The sequence below is a fragment of the Phaenicophaeus curvirostris genome, chromosome 18, assembly GCF_032191515.1.
Source record: "Phaenicophaeus curvirostris isolate KB17595 chromosome 18, BPBGC_Pcur_1.0, whole genome shotgun sequence".
NCBI classification, from domain to species: domain Eukaryota; kingdom Metazoa; phylum Chordata; class Aves; order Cuculiformes; family Cuculidae; genus Phaenicophaeus; species Phaenicophaeus curvirostris.
In genome coordinates, this window is record NC_091409.1 from 4,597,841 (window position 1) to 4,621,689 (window position 23,849).

General features: G+C 38.1%; 1 protein-coding gene across 3 annotated transcripts; it reads left to right on the forward strand.

The window, feature by feature from the left end:
- On the forward strand, positions 1–23,498 carry ZNF831 (zinc finger protein 831). Of its 3 annotated transcripts, XM_069871972.1 has the most exons (7): positions 7,157–7,415; positions 11,405–11,631; positions 13,110–17,376; positions 18,286–18,428; positions 20,048–20,211; positions 20,873–21,024; positions 21,767–23,498. In XM_069871972.1, exons 3-7 carry the CDS (start codon positions 13,114–13,116, stop codon positions 22,619–22,621), a joined length of 5,577 nt encoding a protein of 1,858 aa, XP_069728073.1. In that variant the 5' UTR covers positions 7,157–7,415; positions 11,405–11,631; positions 13,110–13,113; the 3' UTR covers positions 22,622–23,498. The 3 variants fall into 3 exon arrangements, with proteins under 3 accessions (XP_069728075.1, XP_069728073.1, XP_069728072.1); XM_069871974.1 differs by lacking the exons at positions 7,157–7,415; positions 11,405–11,631 and adding an exon at positions 1–93; XM_069871971.1 differs by lacking the exon at positions 11,405–11,631.
- The last annotated feature ends 351 nt before the right edge of the window (positions 23,499–23,849 follow it).

A 23,849-nucleotide genomic window follows, 5' to 3' on the forward strand; every position in this document is an offset into this window, starting at 1 on the left:
ATTAGAGAGCGCTGAGAGCTCTGACAGTTCATAGTGACTACTTACTAGAGCCAACGGGGAATACCAGCATTGTGGAGATGGAGGCTTTCACAGGTAACAATCTGGCTAACGGACTTTTCTCTTTGTCAGTTGTGAATATAAGAAGAAAATAAATTTAGTTCACATATCCCAAACAATGAAGCTTGAAGAATCTAAACAGTTAAAGAAAATTTTAAGAAAAGTATATTTTTATCAGTACTTTTTTTTTTTAAATTAATTTTCTGAAGGAAAAATGTGAAACTACCAATTACTTGCTTGCCCTAATGTTTCTTTTCACTTGACTTAAAGATACTTAAACATTTTAGTTTTACTGGCGATTGTTGGGGTGCATAGACAACCTTTGCAAATGCTAGAGATTTGGAAAGGTAGGTAATTAATCAAAGAGCACCGTTTGATAGGAATGGTTGGACTCGATGATCCGGTGGGTCTCTTCCAACCTGGTTATTCTATGATTCTATGATTCTATGCAATTTTAATATACCTTTTGTTCTAATGCTGTATTTTAATTTGGAGCGGCCTTGAGGTGTTTATTTAATTATTAAACACTTCAGAGATTTAGTTTTTATTAAAATGAATCCTGAAAGGATAGTTTAGCAGTGGGTCTTTACAAACACAGTAACTGAAATGTATAACATGAGGACAGCTGTTAAGATGATTGTTTCCATAACAGCACACATCTACAGTAAGGTCCACAATGACATAGGATACTGTTTCTATGGTAATAGAATGTCTTAGCCTCAAGGATGCACAGAAATCCACTATGAAAAGTAGGAACTAATATTCTAGATTAAAAGGACTTCCTTGTTTACAATTATCTGTGCCTAGCCACTTGTTGCCACCTTTTCTTTACACCTAGGTTGTAATATTTTTGAGATGGGTGACTCTCTTTAGCCTGCTGTTCTAAAGAAATAGGTGATATTTGGTCATTCTGTCTGTCCTCCTTTTACAACTGTTTAATAAAGTTAGAATGTGGGACTGGAATGTGTCTACTGACTGGTTCTCAGAATGGAGAAACCCAGAGAGGTGACACCACTGTTGGGAAGTCCAAATGGTGAATTCAGTTGCCACCTCATTAGGGGTATGGGACAAGCTGTCTGAGGACAGGAGGAAATGGAGATAACAGAAAGGAAGGGTAAGGGTATACAATATGCATTTATGAGGCTTTGCAGACACTTGAAATAGGTGAGTAAATTGTAACATAAATCCGAAGTGTTAGAAGATGACATGGTAACACTTCCAGCATGGCAGGAGTGTGCATATAGACACAGATATACAGATCAGCCTGTCTAGGAGTTTCAGTTTTCATCTTCAGAAAACGTGAGTTATGTGTCTGCTAAGTTATACCAGTTCTTAGCAACACTGGTGCTCTCAGTTCTTTGTGCTTTTCCCATGTTCCTGTATCCAGAGTGAGCCAGATATTTGGTGTAAACATACTCCCAGATTATTTTTCTGGGGTCAAATTTACAACGGATTGGTAATAGGTTAGATGGTGGGATTAGAGAATCATAGAATCGCAGGATGTCCTGAGCTGGAAGGGACCCACAAGGATCACCGAGTCCAACTCCTGCCCCTGCATAGAACAACCCCAGAATTCACACCATGTGTCTGAGGGCATTTTCCAAATGCTCCTTGGACGTTGGCCAGCTTGGTGCCGTGACTGCTTCCCTGGGGAGCTGTTCCAGTGCTCCACCACCCTTTGGGTGAAGATCCTTTTCCTAATATCCAACCTGGGTTCATACCTAGCAAATTCACAATAGAACCTCTGCACTTCTTTGCAGGTACCCATCAGAAATTAAAACTAATACAGCTGTAAAACAGACTATTTTCAGTAATTTCAAGTCATATTTTGTGCCAGGCTGAAGGCATTTTGGGACAGGTGTTTGGAAATTTAGCTTGTGCTAAGTAATTGCTTTTTCAGTACAGACATAGTCAGGGAAACTTTCAATTAAAAGTTAACTGTCACATTTCATTGTGGTTATTTAAGGGATCTTTAGCAAAAGAAGAACAAACAGGCTAAATCTCCAGAGTTTTGCATATACCTTAAGAGCACGGACAGAAAACCATGTTTAAGTATAACAGCAGATTGCCCATTCCTGTTAAGAACTCAATGACTTTAGATTACCCTCTCTGAGTCTGGGTGCAGTGAGTATTTGGATATCGAAGACTTTTCCTAGCATGTACCCAATATTTCAGGACAGCGAGATAACAAATGATAATAGCTGAAAAACTGCTGATACAGTTTCGGTGTCTGCTTTTGAAAATCGGAGGCATTAATGGTGCCAATAAATTACAAAAAGCCATGGTAATCCAATTACTGCTATTTTAAAACACTAAGGTTGCTTTGTAGCTATGGAAACAAAAATGCAGACATTAATGAGCAAGAGGGGAAAAAACCTGGTGTTTCCTTGACAACAGATAAAAGCATAGCTCCATGAAACCCAAAGAAGAGAGTGACAGAAATACCTTTTACCATGATATACAACTGAAATACAAGTCCAGTCCAATAATGTATTTCACTCTGCCAGGAACCTACAAGAACTCTATTCACACGACCACTTCCCATCTTTATATTGAAGTTATCCAGTAGCACGAGGCATTCTGTATGTTTCATTGACCATCTGCATGAGGGTAAGAATTCAAATGGCATGTTAAAGCCTGTGATAAGAACTGGAACGCTTTCGTGGCATGCATGGAGCAGATGAGTGTTGTATCTAGCATGCTGAAAGAACTTTTTGGACAACGAGCATGAGATGTAAACAGAAGGTGTCAACCCAGAGACTCACCTAGTGCTTTGCAGTGTGGATGTGACAAGTGAGCTCTACAGAAAGCCAACCATGGGCACAGTGGATACTACTGTTTCCTTGGAGTGCATCAGAAATTCTGTGTACGTGTACATATAGTACCTCCTTTTCCAGTGAAAAATTATGTAAATATTAGGTAAGATTATATCACTGAAAAAGATACAAGCAATGTGCAACTTCAACTTAATTATTATCACTTGAAGTTTAACTGGCAGCTCTTACACAATCCAGAAATGTTTTTGTCAGAGGAACACAGTGTTGTTCAAAGACAATAAAATATGAGTGGAATTGTGATAGAGGTAAATATGAGGACACCAGTAAGATTACAGGGCTGTGTTCCTGTGGATAGCATACAGCATAATACAATATTGACATATAAAATAATTTAATAAATCAATAAATAGAAGACATAATTGGCAAATTTCCTGTAGGCATTCTTGAAGGCCTGAATTTTCAGTAAAAGGCCTTCCTTTAACTCTATCCAGCTTATGGTACTGAGAACATCCCTTCATAGTGGAAAGGAAAGTATTATCAATTGTTTCAAAATCCTAAATTGTTTTCTGTCTATAGCAATAAAGAGCTGGATACTAGGCTGCAAGAATGTAGGGTTTCCTTGACAACATGTTGAGAAAAAACACAACTACATTAAAAGCTTATGGAGAAAATATAAAAAAAACATTGTTAAGCTGGCTGGATGGTGTGGCTCAGGGGTTTACCTGTGTGACTGGAACTGGTCTGGGATCACGGGGATGGGAATGCTGGGTTTCTGCAGTTTTGGTTATTGATGCTTCCTTTTACTGTTTTTGACACTGATCTGAAAGTTGGTTCAAATGATCAATGACCCTGTCAAATTCTAGCCCCATTTTCTGTAAAGTACATTTGAGTTAGCGAAGCTGGTGGTTTTGAGAACATTTCTGAATACTATCAGAACTCCTGAAGTTATCTGTTTTTCTATGACAAATAAGAAACAGATGGAAAAATCAGTATGACTGTACTCTGGTTTGTGCATGTGGAAAAAACCAGCTAACCTTGCTGACTTTATGAGTGCAAGCAACTGTTCCTCTGAAAGCTACATCACTTTAAGTGCATCATAATTGTAATTACTCGTATTTATAATGTGATATGCCTGAAAACACATTATTCCAGCAATCTAAAAGACCTGGAAAGACCCCTTATATTCCTCCTGCAGAAGATCTATTTTGTCAAAGAGGTATCATAATGTACTCCACTTTTTAACCTTTTAATTGTCAGCGAAAGAATGACTTGAGCAAGGACGAGTAATGGGACCCCTCTCCATTAACACGTTATCACCTGGTACTTTAGAAGCAAAGCTAAACTAATGCATCTACTTTTTCTTTCAGATGTCTGAGTTTTTTCTTGGATTGTAGGCTACCCTTGTGAATTAGTCCATGAAACAGTCCTTTACCAGCACTGCTTGTGTTGAATTAATGCTGGAAAAACAAACCAAACCAAATAAACCCCAGAATCAACCCTGTGTGATGATTCAGCATTTAGAGCCTTACCTAAACTACAATAAATCTAAATTTGGAAAAAAATGTCTGCAGGACTTTAATGGAAGGCAGTTTGAGGCTAGCTAGGTGAGTGTCTACAGGTTGAGCCCAGCCCCTGGGGTGTGAAAGGAACCCAAACACTTCATAGAAATTCAATCCTTAGTGAGACACTTGGGTTGTGTGCACAACCAGCTGAATCTCTTCAATTTAGTGAGTGCCTTAGCAGTTTCTCAGCAGCCCTTGAGTCTTTTCCCTATGGAATCCATTACTTTTGCCTTGTATTTAGGTTTTTTTAACTTGTAGTGGCTTTTATTTGGCAAGTAGACCTGTGTTTGCTTCTAATGAAGCTCTGTCTCTCTCTTTTGCTGTTGAAGCACATTTTTGTCTTTAAGTTCTTTTCTCTTGGGCTTTATTCTTTTCCTGGTGGCCTGACCAATATGTGAGGGTTACTCTCCTTTTTGGGGTGGTGGTTTTTGCTGTCTTGACAAATAGACAAAAATGCCATATGAAACTTCATAGCTGTTATGCAGTATTGAAATGAAGGTAATAGTTGACTGTCCAGTTTCCTAGAATGCTTTAATTCCTCCTCCTTTGAATATTTTTTATCATCATTTTTTTTTTTCAGATTTTTAATACTTGCTTTAAACGATTTACAGAGCTGTGATCTTTGGGAGAAAAAAAAAAATCATGTTAAATATGATGGTTGCAACGTGCCTTTGGTGAAATACTAGTTGTGCAGGCAACCATGACTGCAGTTCACTCAAACTTAAAAGTTCACATCTATAAGATAAACATTGCTATTTGTGATGACCAATAGCAATATTAATCAATGATTCTTCATGGAGATTAGTCCTCAGAGGAAGATGAGGTGCGTTTAGATGTTCTGCAGCAAAGTCACCAATATCATGGCAACAATGATGAATGTTGCAGTGACTTGGAATGACGACTACGACAGTCATTATAAATAGTTGTCTGTGACATGCTGAGACAAAAATGGGCAACATATGCCTTTCAGAGTTATTGCTTCAGGCTACATTTTTTTTATTACTCTTTTCAAACTGGGTTAGAACAATGGTAACCAGTATTTTTTTAAATATGGATTACAGTATAAGATTCAAATGATACTACTCAATGATGCCCAGTGGGCAAAAAGTGTCTTCATTGAGCAGACCGTATGCAGATTAATTAAGAATTTAGAGAAGGACAAAGTAATAAAGTAAAAAGGTAAAGATCTGTATTTTTTACTTCTATACACACACACAAAAATTACAATGCTAAGAAAATTACTGTTTTTACTGAACTGATTTAAGCAATTTCAGTTTGCAATCTACATCATGTTGTACAATTGCACTCAGTCTGCATGAATGTGACCCTGCTGGGAACCATATTTCTCTCTAAGCACACACTTTTCTGTATCAGCTGAGGCCACAGACGTTTCTCGGGCAGTATTTTCCTGGAGCTGACCTCTGCTGCTAGTTTGTACATGACAGAAGAATTAAGACCCCCACTTAATACCAACTCAGCCTGTACTTCTGTGTATTAGTGGTAATATCTCTGACAGTTTTACCAGATAGACCCAGAACTGAAGATAGTCTTTCATTCACTGAAGTGTGATTCATTGTTTAACTACCTCTATCAGATTCTTTGTGAAAGATTGGGATCAGTAGTCTGAAGTCCTCAAGTCCAGTCTTGCTGTTTTTACTCACACACTGAATTCTGCTAATTTAGCGTTCGGCTCTGGATCCTCTGCACCGGGAGCTCTCGCTTCACATCGTGGCCAGATGGGGCGGAGAACAGCCTGTGATAGTATGTACTAACTACCTGGACATTTTGAAGTGTCTCCTCTCTTTCCCATCCCCCTTTGCCCAGGTATCCCGTTGCCCTGCTTTTTATTGTCAGCAGAATGCCAGATGCAATAGAAATCCTTTTAGATTTGGGGCCCATTCGGGGCTCTTTGGGGTCAAAAACATGTTTGAGAAGTGTTCTCGCATGTCTCACAAAAAGCCACCAGCACTGTTGACCCTCTCAACAACAGTGTATTCATAACCATTTATATTCACCTTCTCTTGTGCCAGCAATTATGTTTTAGCTTCAATGGCATTTTCCTGTCATTCCCTGTGATATCATAGAGAATGGCCCCTTTGTCTCCCTCCTGTTGGTCTCCTTTGTACCCAGTAGTTGCAACCAATATTCAAGCCTCTTTTCTGTCTGATGTGGATCAGTAAGTCTGATGCATTGCCGGACTACTGAACAAAAATGTGATGCCAGGATGCCCTGTTTTATCTGGGCTGAGTTTTGTGGAGTATTCAAAGGACTCATCATGGGTTAAGATTTCCTACCTGGCTGGTCGTGGAGTGGCTGCTATGTCTATCGTACCATGCTACTCAATGCTATCAAGATTTGGTACCTATTTAGCATGTTCAAAGGCAGAAATATAGCTGTCCTTTGAAGACTTTTACTGTGGCAATCTGGATGCATTTTGAAATACAAGCTCTTGTAGGTTAATTAAAAAAATAGCAGCGAAAATATTAACAAAATGCTCACACTATACAAAACCAGAAACTTTTCTAAATATTTTATTTACCATTTTTAATTTAGAGGCTGAGGAAGAAACTTGACTGGATTACATCTGTTAAGTTAAAAAACCCCAACAAATAAACCTTCGAGAAAGATAAAAGAAAAAACATGATAATTTTTCATTTGTGCCTGATGGGGTTTGTGTTTCTTTTTTTTTTTTAACTGTTTGCAAATCTACAGTGTAATGGTTTGAAACCCAGTCGTGTCATTTCTTTACGCCCACACACAGAGCTGCAGTAGCAGACACTGTAGCAGGAAAACTGTATTACCAGCATCGGCCATTAAAACTCTTCCTACACCAAGCGTGGGCTGACTTCGCCCCCTCCTCTCTTTGCACACACCCCACCACCCACCCTTCAATTTTCAAATGCTTAAAAAAAAAGAGAAGGGAAAGACACTGAAAAAAGAAAACAGGATGCTTCTTTTGTTTCAACGCTATTCCAGAGACCTGAACCTCTCCACCTGCCTGTGAATTGGCCACCTAAAGGTTAGCAAGTGTTTTGTTATCATTTTATTCATAGACGGAGATATAATTACCTTCTAGATGGTAAGACAGAAAATTTAAAGTTATAATTTTAATACTGTGATGCTTCTTTCACTTAGCAGCGATAAGATTTTTTCCTAAAATACAAAGCATTTTATCACTGGCCCCACTTCTGCTTATAAGAGGGCTTTAATCAGTATTTTTTCCTCATTTAGTCCAACCTCCTAAACTTTAAAAGAGGATTAGAGTTATTATTTTTCTGTTAGAGCAACCTGTTGATTATAGACTGCTGGCTGAAGGTTGTTAACTCTTTCCTAATAAAGGCACAGGAGCAAATTTGATAAAAGAACAAAAGAATGGAATTCCTTTGAGGATTTTAGATTTTTTTAAGCACTAACAATCCTATTTTTCTTTTTGTGAAGCCACCAACAGTGTTACAAAACCAATAGATGTGTTAGATATGTGTGTGGTACAAATTCAAAATAAAGACATATAATAAACTAGAATGCATTTCTTACGACTGGAGCTGAGAAAAGTAGCAGCATATGAAGTAGAATAGGAAATATTCACTGATACAAATTGCATGAAGAGATGAAAAGCAGCAACACAATGTTTACTTAAATGCAAACCATATTTCAGCTAACTATGTTCTTATTGATATAAGCCTTTTGAATGTTTCATTTATGGATATTCAAAAAGAGGAGAATTAAAAAATAGAAAACTATAATAATGATCAAAATGATGCTATTCTAGCATGAAGGAAGGTATTTCAGATCACATTCTTCTTGAAAGGTTTTAATACTGCATTCTGTTACAGTGTTGACAAAAATAATAATAAAACCAATTTTGCTGAGCTTACACAGTTGTGGAAGTACAGTGGTGAAAATATTTGTTGTCAGGATATAGTACAAGAATTTCAAAGTTCAATCAATGTGCTTTCTAATTGCTTTGGACTTCTATAAGATATGAAGCAGGGCAAAACTTCAGGAGCAATGACGTCTTAAGAAGTAGCAAGACTTCCCAAAGTCACAATTTGGGCAATAAATGTTATGCTTGAAAGATAAATGAAGGTTTCAGAAGATTAGGAAATGACATCCTAATTCTACAGGGGACTGAGGCTCTCAACTTTGTTAATAAGGTTATAGGCAGCCTGCACGCTGCCGGTAGAACCTGCAAACCTGTAAGATCAGATACAACCCCTTAAGAGCAAGTGAAAAGGTGAAGTCAGTACTTCTGTTATGAGACATTTCAGGATATGAAGTCAAACCGAGAAAAAAGCAAAGGCAGAAATAGTTTATAAGTAAAACGAGATTAACAGTAATTTCTGCACTAGTCAGGAAATGTTCTAGTTTGCTAGTTTGAATTGGGGCCTCGGAAGCGCCAGCATGAGGGTGCACTTACAAACTTCTCTTTAAACACAAGTGGTGTTTGAAGTACCTGCACACAATTTATTTCAGACCCTATGGTTCACTATTACTTATTATGCTAATATTTAAGTAGAAGTTCGTCAGTTAAAGGAATTCCTTATCAACATTGCCACACTGCTGCTAGACTAGCCCCTGGAAATGGCAATTCCAGTATCCGTCTCCTGCTGACAGTGAGGGATCGTGTGCTGCTCTCATAATCATCATCACTGGGAACATCATTCTTTTCACATAAGAAAAATTAATAATTAACAGTCCTATCAGATAGTGTCTTTTCATTTAAGTTTTTGAAGTACTTTAAAACATGTACTTGATTTGATCTTTGAAATCTACTTTATTAGTACAGGAAACATGCTTCTTGCTACTTTCACTTGATCACATCTCTGACTAAAACCCTGTAGGTGTCCTTGAAGGAGACAGAGTTTTTAGGCACCTGGGAAGGAGCCCTTTTCACAGGTTCTTGAAACCTAGAAATGCATATCAAGGGCGTGGGGATTTACCTCCTAAAGTCTTGATTAAGACATGACTCGAGAGTGAAGTGCAGTATAGCACCACATAATCCCTGCTGTGTAGTACCTGACAGCCAGTTTATCACATACTTAAAATAGGTATTTTTACTGTATATTGAGACAACTGAAGTTAACTGTGTTTCTCTGAGCAGGATAACATTTTGAATTTAAATGAATATAAGTAATCTTGCATTGAGATTCCAGCTGACACCCTAAAATAGATTGAGCAGAAAAAGAAAACAAAAATAACTTAATTTCAAATAGAACTAGTGCAGTGTAATACTGGTCCTCTATTAAGTGTACAGTACAAATTACTTCTAGCCATTACAGCAACCTATACATCCATATAAACTGAAAGAATCATAGGATGCTGTGGAGCCAGTCTGATTCCAGAGTCACTTATTCAAGATTCAGAGATTTTAGATCAAGCTTCAAAAGATTCTGCTAAGCCCCAAAACGTGTGTGCTAGTGGCAGACGTCCTTGCAGTCACTTAATTTAGTTATAACTTGCTTTCTTTAATTATCGCTTCTTTAAGCCTCTCAGGATAAGAGGTTTGCAGTTTTAGCGTTTAGAATTTGTTGTGCTACTGAGTGTTCTAAATAATGAATTTTAAATGCTTATATATGGTTTAGAGTTGTTGCTAGTTCCAGCATACTGCTGGGCTGGAATTATTAGTACTGTTTAAAATAATTGTCCCTTTTAGGTAAGTTCACCTTAAAATAATAATAATCAGTCTCAAAGTGGAATAAAATATAACAGACTTCAGATGTGTGATAAAACTGAAGAGAAACTAATTTTGAATGGTTATGTAAAATGCCCATAATAATCTGTTTGTACGATTTGATACATGCCAGTATTCTATTCTAAGAAGTGTATCCTTTTCTTCTCTGCTACTTTGTTGACTGTAGCATCCAACAATCCTTCTGAAGATCTCACTTATAAGTGAGAATCCATTCCTTTATGAATATCTCTTCAGTAGAGCTAAAAGCAATTGCTGCATGTAGTTTTAGCCATATGGACAGAATGAGTCTGTAGATCAGCAACATGAGTCACTGCAAAGCAGTTCACGATGTCAAGTAGTTTTCTAGATTGACTGATGTGAAATCTGTGCAGTGCCATTACCAATTACTGGGAGCAATTCAGGGCATAACAGAAACTAGAAGGATTTTAAGCAACAACACTAGGCTCTGTTAAAGCTTTTTTTGCCCCCTGAATAACTAAATGTCAGGCAAGAAAGGCAGGATGAATAAGAGAGTAATATTTTCCCACCTCCAAAATTAGTGGCCGACTAAAATTAGGGTCCAGAGACAAACTGAAAGCCATCCAAACAACAGGGAAGGCTACGCAAGATCAATAAAGCTCTGCAGAATGAAAACCCATTGACACGTCCATCATTAGTCTACCATCTGAATTACTAAAAGAAAGATAATATCCAAGATTGATACAGCTGCGCAGAATGAAAACGCATTGACGCCTCCATTATTAGTCTATCATCTGAATCACTAAAAGCAAGAGATTCCACTGGAGTGGGTATTGGATAAACAACCATAACAACGCAGCTTTGATGCTATCCAATTTACAAGATACAGGCTGCAGCCATCTGAATCACTGTAGTGAGTTATAGCCAGATTCAAAGCCACATCTTCCACATTACAGTGCTCCCAAGGAATTTTTAAAGGCCAGATATGCTGATTTTGTAACGTTACAGGGAATGCATATTCCAGCTTGGGATTTACTTAGTCTACTACCTAGGAGGTAGCCATTCCAGTCAGTATTTTAACTGATTTTTTGCATAAGGAACATCTGGCCCCAACATATTTTAAGAGAGATTTTTACTGTAAAGTTACAAGAAAATTACGTTTATTATATATATATATATAAAAAAATTACTACTGTGTAATTCACTGAATGACACTATGAATGCAGTGTACAAAATGCCTACATTTCAAAGACACCTGATTCTGTTTATAGGTTTCTACATTAATAATGATAAAGGATACGAAGAGATTGAAATACTACTTCATTTTCTTCTGTTTCATCTCTTCCTGTTTTCTGAAGGTTGTTACTGTGACACCAATGTAAAAAAAAAAAAAAAGAAAAAACCAACTTCCTACTTCTAATCTCTTTCAAGTCTTTGCCCTCGTTTCTCTCTGCTTGCATCAAGTGTTGACAGAAATGAGACTCCTTTTGCTGAAATGCCTGGCTCAATAAAAGGTACGTAAGTTAAAATTACTTACAGACTAAAAGGATTCCACGTCTGTGTGCTCTCTGGTGTTGTATTTAAGGTAGGGATCACCAAAAGTTTTTTTTTTCAAGGCAAAAGACTTCTGGTATAATGTAGTACATTATTTATATTCTGAATGTTGAAAAGCTGCTTCTGTGTGGTTTCAAAAATAAACTCTTATCATGTTTACAGATTATATCTGTAAACCAAGCCAGGGGATTGAGCACTGTATCTGCTTAAAGATGATGATGCTCCTTGCAATGGTGTGTCAAGCAATTATACAGCAGTGCAGGAAATAAGTACTTACATGGTTATTTAATGATTTTATTAATAATGATGGTCAGGTGACAGTTCATTTATGTGTGCCATGCAGAAGACAAAAATCTTTTGGTTGTATATTCCAAGATTATTATAATGGTGCTCATAATCACAGAACACCTTTTAATTTGCACCCATACTATAAGTAACAGTGGTTACACTGATGCCTCTGTCAGCTCTTCCAAAGATAATTTTCAACTAGCTTATTTTGATAGTTTCCCAGTTTTTTTCCAATAATGAAAAAAGACAAGACATATTTTTGTTAAAATAACAAGTAGTCTGGTCCAGCACCAACCCTGAATACATTCAGGCAGATTTCATTAGAGGAGGTTCAATATTTCAAAACCTCTTTCTACAAAATGTTTTCATCTGGCATTGAAAGCATCTAAAAATAATCAGTGTACCATAATATCAGGTTTAATTAGGCAAAATTAATTTGGGCTACACAAAAGACAGCTTTAAGGAATTCCATCTTTTCCTATGATATCACCTTTTCTACTTTGTACATATTTATATAAATCTCACTTGTAAACCCACATGTTTCATTTTGTTTGCATTTTCATTTTGTATCACTTCTTGCAATGTTTTTAGCCTTAGCTCACCTTCATTGGGTAAACACTGGTAATACGCAGCCGTGTTTAACGTCCTGTGTTTGGAACAGGTTGCTCAAAGAACCTGTGCAGTTTTTATCCTCAGAGGTTTTAAAAACCAGACTGGATAAGGCCCTGAGCAACCTCACCTGACCTCAGTGCTACCTCTGCTTGGAGCAGGTGTTTGGACAAGAGACCTTCTGAGGTCCCTTCTAACCTTAATTGTTCTGTGTTTCTAGTAACAATTATTATACAAATTCTTAAATACAATACCATGATACAACTATGTAATGGGAATATGGTTCCCGAAAATAAAAATTGTATTATTTCTGGGGTGCTGAGACCCTCTGTTTTTTCAAATATGATATTCAGATTTGTTTCTAATATTTTGGGTTCTTATTGTAGGTTTTAAGTTCCATGTTCTTTACACTGTATCAAACTTGAATTCCTAGATAAGGAATGAAAGATGAATCAATTTAATTGGAAAAGGAAGTAATTATTGTCTGTGCAATCCCTGTATATAAAATTTGCAGTATTCTTAATTGCAAATTTTCTCAGTCCACCGGTTGGAAGTGTATTTTTATTTTGCTATCCAAAGATTCCTGTGTGTTTTGTTTCCCTTCCCTTACAGATCCATGAGCATATGGCAGATAACCTCTGCAATGGAGGCTCAGAAGCAGCCTGGTTTTACAGCTGTGCTAGCAGAACGATCAGTTCCAACCTCTTCTCTTCAGCCTGCGCAGGGTTCTCCAGCCCCCAGCCAAGGCAGTGTGATTCTTCAGCAGGAGCAAGCCCTGTCCCAGCCCGTGTACCTCAAAGCCCTCACCATACCGCTGTATCAGCCCGTGCAGGCAGGATGCTTCCAGCCAAACAGCCAGTTAGTGACTGGCAGGAGCTGTGTAAATCTGGACAGCAGTAACGTACCTCTAATCCTGAACCCACTTGTCCCTTCAGAAGCCACAGATCAGCCTCAGCCTGTTTTTCAGAAACAACTCGGGCAAACCCTAACGTTGAACATAGTGAGTACTTTACCAGTTTTATCATCACCAAATTCTTGTGTCAATGCATCTATTGGAAGCCCAGGAAAATCAAAAAAAGCTGGGAAATATATCTGCAAACACTGTGGACGGGATTGTTTGAAGCCAAGTGTCCTTGAGAAACATATTCGCTCTCACACGGGAGAGAGGCCCTTTCCGTGCACCACCTGTGGCATCGCTTTTAAAACTCAAAGCAATTTGTATAAACACAGACGAACTCAAACACACGTCAACAATACCAGGCTGCCCTCAGACTCAGACAGCGGTGGCATATTGGAGCAAAATGAGAAATCAACAGAGACCACCACCTCACAACAAGGCAGCAAACTACTTAGTAGGACCTGTGAAGACAAGGGGATAGAGATGAAACAAGCATGTTCAGAGACCAGTGCTGTAACAGACACTAAGAAACTTCATGACCTTTTGCCGCCAGCAAAAAGCAATTCATCATCTTCAGAAAAACAAGAAACAACCCATCAGTGCTGCAGTTCAAAGGCTAATCAGGGGGTTCCCGAAAGAGAACCTCAGAGTTTATCATCTCCAGGAGCTTTGCCAAATAGTCAGTGCCACAGAAAGAAGATACACGAGCAGAGAACTCCAACTGCCAATAAGCATATTCAGCTGCAAAGGCAGCAAGCAACTTCTTCAGAAAAGCAGTGGGATTACAAGCCGTTTGACTGCAAGCTAAAGAAGTGCGAGAGCACTGACTCAGGGTACCTGTCACGCTCTGACAGCACAGAACAGCAGATGACATCATCCAGCCCCTTGCACAGTCTCTCCGAGCACAGCACGGAACTAGAAAATGAAACTGCCTTCAGCAGCCCGAGGTGTGCCCCTGGAAGCACTGCAAAGCTGGACGCGGCTGGGAAAGCTACAGCCTCGATGCTAGAGAAAAAGAGGCTGGAAGAACACATTTCCAAACTTATTTCTCATAACAAAAGCGTGGTGGATGATACCCAGTTAGACAACGTCAGGCCCAGGAAAACTGTCCTTTCCAAACAGGGAAGCATTGATCTGCCGATGCCTTATACATACAAAGACTCGTTCCATTTTGACATCAGAACTGGTGATGTAAATAGGAAAAAGAATCTCGCTCTCTGTTCAGCAAAATCTACCTTTGCACCCCTAGAAAAATGCAAGCCAGTGCTGTTTCATTCAGTCCCCACCCAGTTCTCCACAACGATAGACACGGTGCCTGTGACACGAAGCAACTCTTTGCCATTTGTGGAGGGCACAAGAATGGTCCATGACAAAGCAGGTTGCTCAAAACCACTTTCTCTTACTAAGCAGTCTGTAAATACAGGCTCTGCTAGCTTGCTGCCTAGCAACAGTCTCGCTGCAAATTCCGTGGATTTTCCTAATAGCCATCCCCGAGCTCTAGTCAGACAAACAGCAGTGGATGATTTGCCACTAAGTAATGTGGTTGATCACCCTCTTCTGTCAGAGGAGTTGCAAGGGAGTAAAAAGATTGGGACTGGAGAAGTAATCAGTGCTAAAAATAAGAAACACAATCAAAGGAAGCTGAAGATGTTCTCGCAAGAAAAATGGCAAATGTATGGAGATGAAACATTTAAGAAAATCTACCAAAAAATGAAAAGCAGTCAAAATGCCAAGAAAATTAAACAAAGGGGAAAGAAGATTACAGACGTTACAAGCTTCACTCCTGATTCAAATGAATCAATCAGCAGTACTGAAATTACTGAGGATCGAGATGGCAGGAGCTCTGTAAGCAGCAGTCTTTCCTCCCTTGTGTCAACAGGTTTAAACACTGGAAAATCAGAAACCTGTGCTGCTGGTAATCATATCCTACAGAACGTGTCCTCCAAGGAAACTGCAGGCAGTTTAACCTACACAATGGAAACATCACATTCAGTAAACACTAGTACACATACTGTAATGAGCAAAACTTCCAGAGATCTCAGTGGCAGAGACACAGATAAATGCACAGCTGGCAACAACACATTACTTGCTCCAAGCAGTTGTGAGCTCAGGCTTCAAAATACTCAGTGTCAGCTGAACAGTAACAGAAGGAACGATGACAGCTTGCCAGTGCAGAGTAGCCAATGGGAAAAAACAAGCCCTAGGAAGGAATCTGGTACATTTGAATTGGGTAGTAAAAGCACTTCAAACAATCATGGAAACCATAGCAGGAATAAGGAAACTGGCCGGCATGCCCTGACACCCCTGTGGGTCCATTGCAACAGCGGAGAAGCTGCAGGGAAATCCCAGAATTTACCGTCAGAAAGAAAAAAGCTGAAATTTGAAGCAGAGAAGACACAAAACATTACTTCAAATTCCTGTCCTAGTACCAGAAGTGAAAACAATGCCATAACGGAAGGAGAGGGAGTCTGCTGCATTAGCTCTCCGTGCCTTCCCACAGCACCAGTGAAATTCTCCAGTAAAGCAGAGGAGCAGAAAGTAAACACAGGAATTAATGAATCCGCTGGAGCTACCAAAAATTTGGAGTATATGAAAACAATCAAACTCCCCACAGAAGCTTTTAATTATAGTGATGTTAACCTCCTTTCACATCCAGCAGGTATTACAAAAGCTTCATGCGTGGGATTTTTAGGTCCTGAATTAAGCGGAAGCGACTGCAATTCTTTTGCCTTGCACAATGCAACAACTAAAGATGTCAAAACATGTCTTGGGAAAACAGGAGCAAAAGTACCACTTTTCAATGACAGTGCTGTTGAAGGGTCTTCCAAAAGTCATCATGTGCAATCTGGTCTTTTAAGTCCAGTCCCACAACAAAATGCCTTTTCTCCAAAATACATCCTTAAATTGCCACAAGATAAGAGGACCTCAGATTTGTCACTTTTGCTGAGATCAGAACAGAAGACAATACCTTGCACATCCGTGACAGACACCTTAATCGGCTCTCCCTGCTTTTCCAGCAGTGGCTCAATCTGTTCTCATTCTAATGATTCGATTTGTTCCCCTTTAAAATCTGAAGTGAGACAAAAGGCCAGCAAAGGAGAGCTCCAATGGGATGTAGATGCAAACTGGAAAGCTCCAGCATTTTGTTCACCAGTCAGTTCAGAAACAATAAAAATCTTAACTACAGCAGATAACACCTTCTATAACCCAAACTTCAGGCAGCAGGATATTGTAAGAAATGCTTGGAAAAACAAAGAGAACAAAAATAAATTAAATTATCAAAGGCAAACAGAAGAGAAGTGTATGAGCATAACTATTCCCACTACACAGACTCCAAAGAAGAAAATATGCTTTACTTCTATGTACACAAGTGGCTTTTTTGCATCAGCTGACAACAAAGAAGAGAGGAAGGTTTTACATCATTTTTGCTCAGGAAGTGACTCTCTGATAACGACATCTGCTTCTAGCAAGGGTGCAGAGCCAACAGTCATGGGATGGGATGGAGCTGGAAGCCCATGCATTCTTAAGGGCACTTCCCAGGATACGTGGTGCTCTCAGAACTCAACAGAAAATGCCACTTATTTTTGCCATTCTTTTGGCACTTCCTATTGCCACACCCTCACCACTCACTGTAAAGAACTCCCAGCACTACCCCAGAATAATCTGACTGACTACTCTGGAGATTTAACAGTATCAAGCACGAAGAGCACCTTCCCATCACTAAATGCTGAGCCTCGATTAACTTGGTGTTGTCTAACAAGAAGCCTTCCTCTGCCTGCTGAGCAGAAAGGGAATGCAGACTCTGCTTATTCCTCCATACACGTTTGTGACAAGGAATCCAGCAATGAGTGCAAACTGTCAAAATATGATATTTCTGTGTTCAAAATGAAAAATATTAGCAAGACTGTGGCATATGGCTTAACAAACAGGAGTTTAAAAACACTGTTTTCATCCTTTTCTAAAGGACAACAGATGCAGGAGGTAATATTAATAATCCTATTTCCTTTCACAAGAGGGTGTAATTGGCTGACATCCCCCACCCACCTCCTCCCATGCTAGAAAAATGAAAGAATTATCAGAATTATAAATTATTAAATGAAAGAATTATACTTATGGATATCTACAGGCATTTGTCAGTACAGAATTTACAATTTATCTTAAGATACATATTCATTTGATGCATGAATATGTGTGAATATGTGTGAATTCACACATGCATATGTGTGAATATTTCTTTCACTTAGGAATTTCAGTAGGAACGCTGTCTAGTGAGGAGAGTGTATTTCTAGTTCTTTATTTTCCCTCTTGTGATTATATTTTATATTCTTCTGTAACAGTGTATGTATGTCATTGTTTTCATTTTAAATGAATATTCCAATTAGAGTAGGACTTAAGTAAACCATTAATATCAAGACTTTACTATACTTGGAGATACTTGCAGCCAAAGAAAGACTGTGTACTAGATCTCTTATCATTTAGATACATTGAAATGTCAGCAAAACCAAACTGCACTAATACCCTGTCTGTGTTTAAGGCTTGAAAGCTTTTCTTTTTTAGGTAAGTGAAGGCAGACTAGCCTATCTGTACAGATCCTAAAACAGCTCTGTAAGGCTAAGCTAGTTTTTGTATGGAAGAAGAATACAAAAGAACATACACTAATCCTATTTAGATCCACAGAAGTAGTGAGTTGCTTTAATTGCATTTTATAAAAGTAAATGTACAAAGTGATTAGAAAAAAAACAACACTCAAATTCTAGGAAAAATTCAGAGTTGTGCTGTTTCACTACTGTGCTATTTGGTGCTATTTAAAAAGACCATAAGTGTTCAGTCTCTCAGTTGATGCAATTCACAGTTTTCATTTATTTCATTTTTTTCCACTATTATCAACAGTTAAACTCAGCGGCTCCTGGTGGTTCTTTCAAAAATATTTCAGAGCAAAAGAAGAAATCAGTAGTTTGTAAAAAGGAAAAACTCTCAATGAATAATCTCAAGAGGAGCCACAAACAGAAAAAGATTAAGGTCACCCCAAAATGGTAAGGAATACGGGTTTCAGTTTCCCTAGGTACTGACATAATTTTGCTAAATGAGTGTAGAGAGTCCATAGAAAATAGTTATTGCCAAAATTCAACCTTGTCAAAATCAGCAGAAAAAATGAATCTCTCAGACAGAGCAATTGCCACATCACAGCAATTCCACAAAGGTAAATTATAAAAAATATCAATATGTTTACTATCAGGAACAGACTTCTTGAAGCAAAACAGACATATACCAAAGAAAGACAGTGACTCTCACTATGCTTTAGAAATTATTCTTATCTATCAGAATTGTCAGCATTTACTTCTGTTTGAGGGGAACCAAAACGCTTCAGTTTTTAATCCTGTTACAGTTAAAAGCAGTGTGAGACCCTTTTGTTCTCCAAAGATCTGTATCCTGAACCTGTATTCACTAGAGAATGCAGAAGAATAAATATCAAGTTCTAACATACTAACAAAGCCATCTGTAGTTTAAAGGATCATTCGGTTTAAATAAAAAAGTAGGAAGAATTTGAGTATCAAACTATCTAAGGCACATTGTATCAATCAGCACAGTTTCTCCCAATTTAATGGGAGTTCATATCAGTGTAAGATTTAGCCTCTAGTCTTTCAAGATTGTGGGGCAGCAGAACGTCTGATGAATTGCTTCAATAAGGAACACATATTGACTGCATACATCCCTCTTGTTTTATTTAATGACTAAAATCAGACAGAGTGACTCCCTTGTGGACAAATCAGTGTCGTAACTCAATCACTGTGTCTAGTTTGACAAACAACACTGCAATTTTGAAGGATCTTAAGAACAAAGAGCAGGTCTCAGGTCTATGTTATCCAGTCTAGTGACATTCTTCTAGGATTTTTTCCTGGTTTGTTTTTTTTAGGTGCTTTTTTTTTTTTTGTGTTTCTGCTGTCTCAGAATTTATTTGGCTATTTTAAATAAGTAGAGGGATGCAATTAAGTATAGGGTTCTAATAGCTCAGGTCTTGCATATTAGTAGCTAACTGGCCAAACTGTTAATCATAAAGTGTAATATATTTTTCTAATGCACCAAAAAAACCTTAATAAGCACACCATTTTGGATTTACTTATTACTGTGTATATAGTGACTGATTCTATTGGTGTAGGAATAGGATGTTCCAATGTACTTTAGCTTCAATCACTGAGTTACTGAAAGATCTAGCTAGAGTAGAAAACAGAGCAGAACACAGTGCAAGTTTCCTAGATAACTGAAGTACTTATGTTCATTAGTCATGATGAATAGGCAGCACATGAGAAGTGAAATGAAGAGTAAAAAAAGCTAGAAACTATGCAGTCTCTAGTGATTCCTGTGCAACTTCAAGTCTTTACGAAGTATGTTATTTTAAAATTCCAGATGTAGGAAAAAGTGTTTGATATTCCTGAATCCTTTTCCTTCAGCCAACCAAAGATTTACTGAATCCTACTGAGGAATAACTTAATAAAATAATTGTGGGTCTTTAGCCTAAAATCCCGATTTTTTTTTTTAATTGACATAAATGAACATCTCCTTCACAGTAGTAAATTGCTGCTAGGCGTAAATTTACTTAATGATGTTGTATTGTTCGTATTTGTTTGCCCTCTCAATGCCATTGGCAATGCAGGTACAGAGGGAGGCACGTACATGGATATGCTCAGCTGAAAATGAACCGACTAAGCAAGCGGCACCGTTTTCCAAAAGTAACACTGGATGCTTGGAAAAAGGGCTACTCATCACAACCTTGTACGTCTAATAAGAAGTGCCATTCTCCTCAATCAAAGGTACAAGGTAAGCCTTTTGAATATTTTTTTAAAGTACTGAATGTTTATTTTTTAAGAAAATGAATGTTAGCAGCATCTGTGACGTGCACCTGTTCCACGTAGAACTGCAAACCCGCTGTTGCCCTTCAGTATGTTCTGTGAGTAAAAATATAAACATTGCATGCATTTTCAGAACTGAACACACAGTGATTTCCTTACACATACTCACATATGTGAATCTGACAATTAGGAGGGCATTTTAAAGATAAATAATTCAAAATAACCTTGCACTAGGAGCCTAAATAATTTTAAGATGGCTGTTTATCAGTTTCTGAAATAAGACTGTACGTTTGCAGAGTGAAATGAGTTTGAGGTATTGACTTGATTTCTGTGTTTGAATGACCCACACCCCCATTTAATTAGCTGTATTAATGCAAATGATGTGTATGCTGCAACCATCTTGGAAGCAGCTATGAACAGATGTTACTTTGCAGAACAGTAATGCCTAATAAAAGAAAAAAAACAAACCAATCACATATACAGTAAATGAGAAAATGTATCAGGCTTAGAATAAAAATTTATAGAAAACATAGAAGTTAGTTCAGTGACATGATGAGAAAATTTAGTAAGTTCTAGCCTGTGGGGGAATAAAAATCAAAGTAAAAGTTTCTTCAATTTCTTTTCAATAGAAAATTACCTACACCAGCAAAAAGACACATCTTGTTCCACCTCAGACAACCCACTTCGCAGAAGGAAAAAAGATGTTAAGAATACCTCAGGAATATCTTCCTATACTGAGAATCTAAACCACGTTAAACAAAAAATCAAAACGGATGAACAAGTAGGTATTGTACCTTAATTCATGTATATAAATATATTGGTAATCAAAACTTGAATTATATTCAGCTGTTTTAAAGTTCAAGTTGAGACTACTTTGCATGACAGATTTTATTTAAAAATGCGTTCGAGGTATTTTGGGGGTTAAAACATAATGAAAACTTACTAAAGTTAGAATTAGAATTTTTAAAGCTGATTCGGTTCTTTAGGTGAACCTGCTCTAGCAGGGGGGTTGGGACTAGGTGATCTCCTAAGGTCCCTTCCAACCCAGACCATTCTGTGATTCTGTGAAAAAAGCAATTAATGTTTTATGTTAAAATATCTTAATGAACAGAACATCGTTCTGGACAGTACATAAGAATGCAGCTTGAAACCCCTACACTCTATAAATTATTAGTATTATCTCTCACTTAGCCAAGAGGAAAAGAAACCAAACCACCTGGGGAAAAAATACACCCTTTCCTACACTTCCCACACACACTGGGAGAAAAAAAGGTTTCTTATCAAGAGAGGGATGAGTAACTTGGTCTGCAGCAATGAAAATAAAAGGAGTGCAAATATAATCACAGTTGTATAAATAAAGGCTGACGTTATGGTTAGTTACTCAGTTGATCTGATTTACAGCAGAGGTAAATGTTTTCTACTGATATAGTGAACTTGGTTATCATTGCGCTTTTATAAAGGATGGAGTTGCATGAATTGAAAATTTTAACTGTGAAATTCTTTCCCCTCCCTAATTCCTGCAGGACCTTTCTGGGCAAATCAGGGAACACACAAGAACAAACTCCTCTTCTGAGGACGTTACGGCTCCTCTGGAAATATCTATGACAGTGCAGCCCTTTTCATCCACAGTTAATACAACCATGCAGCAAGTGAGCAGTGATGTGGAAATCTGCTGTTCAGTGACACAACCACTTGTGTTTCAGCGGTCAGTCCCAGCAGAGTCCCAGTCAAACCTTCAGAGTGACTTCATGGAATCTTCCTGTTGGTCTCGCCCTTTTGATTTTACAAATACAGGCACAAGTGACCAACTTGATAGCATAAACTCAGAGACAACTGGTCCTCTTTCCTCACATGTAGAAGCAAGCCAGGAAAACATATTAAATGTAGAGTCAGAGAATCAAAGATTTGGTACTTTAGACCCTGCGATCCAGACCTCAGAAAGGGAGAAATCTCCAAGTGAAGAAAACACATCTCCGTCTCCAAATGACAACTCAACTCCCAGTTCCCAGCCCGGATGTTCACGGTTATTAGGATCACAAGCAGATTCTCTTCCTCAATCAGTCACAAGGGCTAAATTACCCAGTACTGAATACATGGAGCAGGCAAACTTTTCTCAAAAGATCCTTGACCTACCTGGAAGTGCAGACAGGGATGGAGCTCACCTGCAGTCACACAGCTATGGAAGGTCACACGAAACAGCTATTACTGCCTTTAAAAAGCTCCCAGTTACTCTCAGGTCCCCCGAGTTCAAGACTTACTCTGCAACATCTTCCAAGACATACAAAAAGAGAGGTTTAGAGATGATGAAGAAGCAAACCAGAGTCGAATATGATGACACTAGCAGTGATGATGAAGACAGGCTTGTTATAGAAATATAGCGAATAGGCTGCGAACCAGATGCTTGTATGATGGCCCATTACAGAAGGAAATACCACAGATGTTTGATCTGTATTTCTGAAGCACCTTAAAGTCAGAAAAGCCATTCCTCTGTGCAAGAGGCAGCATTCTCTCCTGAAGACAGGAGAGTCCTTTATTTCATAGACTCAAACTTTTTTTAAAAAGCTCATTTGAAGCAGAGAGGGAGCTGGCATCACACATTGAAATGCAAGCAGTAAACCTGTGTTTTTGAGGGGTTTCCAGCACTGTTAACATTCTCACCAGTCTTATATAATTGCCACAAGTGCTAGATACCAGTGGTTGTATTACTAACGGGCTGCAGTATGTTTATTTGCTCCTAACAAGACCATAGCAGCAGCTTCCTCAGTCTATGAGCTAAGATTTCCTGGAAGGGTATGGATGTATTCTCCTCTATATTCTCCTGGTTCCTGGTTGTCACTCCCATCTGTACTGGGAGTGATACATTGGCATTAAGGGGAAGACGTGTTCCCTAAGTATTGAGTCTGGAAAAATGCTGATGTTTTTCCATGTCGCACAAATGTCAGTGCTTCTTTGTGACAAATGACACAAGCATGCTTTGCTTTGTGTTTTGTGCCTTTTATGCCAAGATCTACTCAAATATTCTTGATTTCTAGTTGGAGAATATGGGTGTTAGCTATTGATATTTCCTTGTAGTAAAACTTCTGACAAGGATTTTCTCATTATAGTTATCACATTGTGCTCCAACCGATATAATCTGGAATGTTTCATTTTTATTGTTAACTTCAGTTTAACTGCAATGATGCTATTCTATTGAGAGTAAAGAAGCTATAAGGCATAGCTTGTTTTCTTTTTTTTAACAAACAGTTTTGTGCTAAGAACCATAAAATTTACTGGTTTCTATGTGAATAAATATTTAGATACTTTAATTTGACTAAGTGTATTCACTTGCTTGAGTAAACTGATAAACACTAAAAATATTCAACTTCTACATTATAGTCAAACCCTATACTTAAACCTCTACCCTTCTTATATTGTGAATCATAGATAGGGTTTTATGGATTAGCCTACCCAGGATATTTAGAATTGCTTTTACTTTAAGCATGCACGGGTAATCTTGTATAGATCATACAAAGAAAACTAGTATTCTACATGAGAAAAGTAAATGTATCTATGCAAAAAGATGCCAAAACAGCTAATAGAGAAAAAAAGCTAAGGAGTTTTCATATC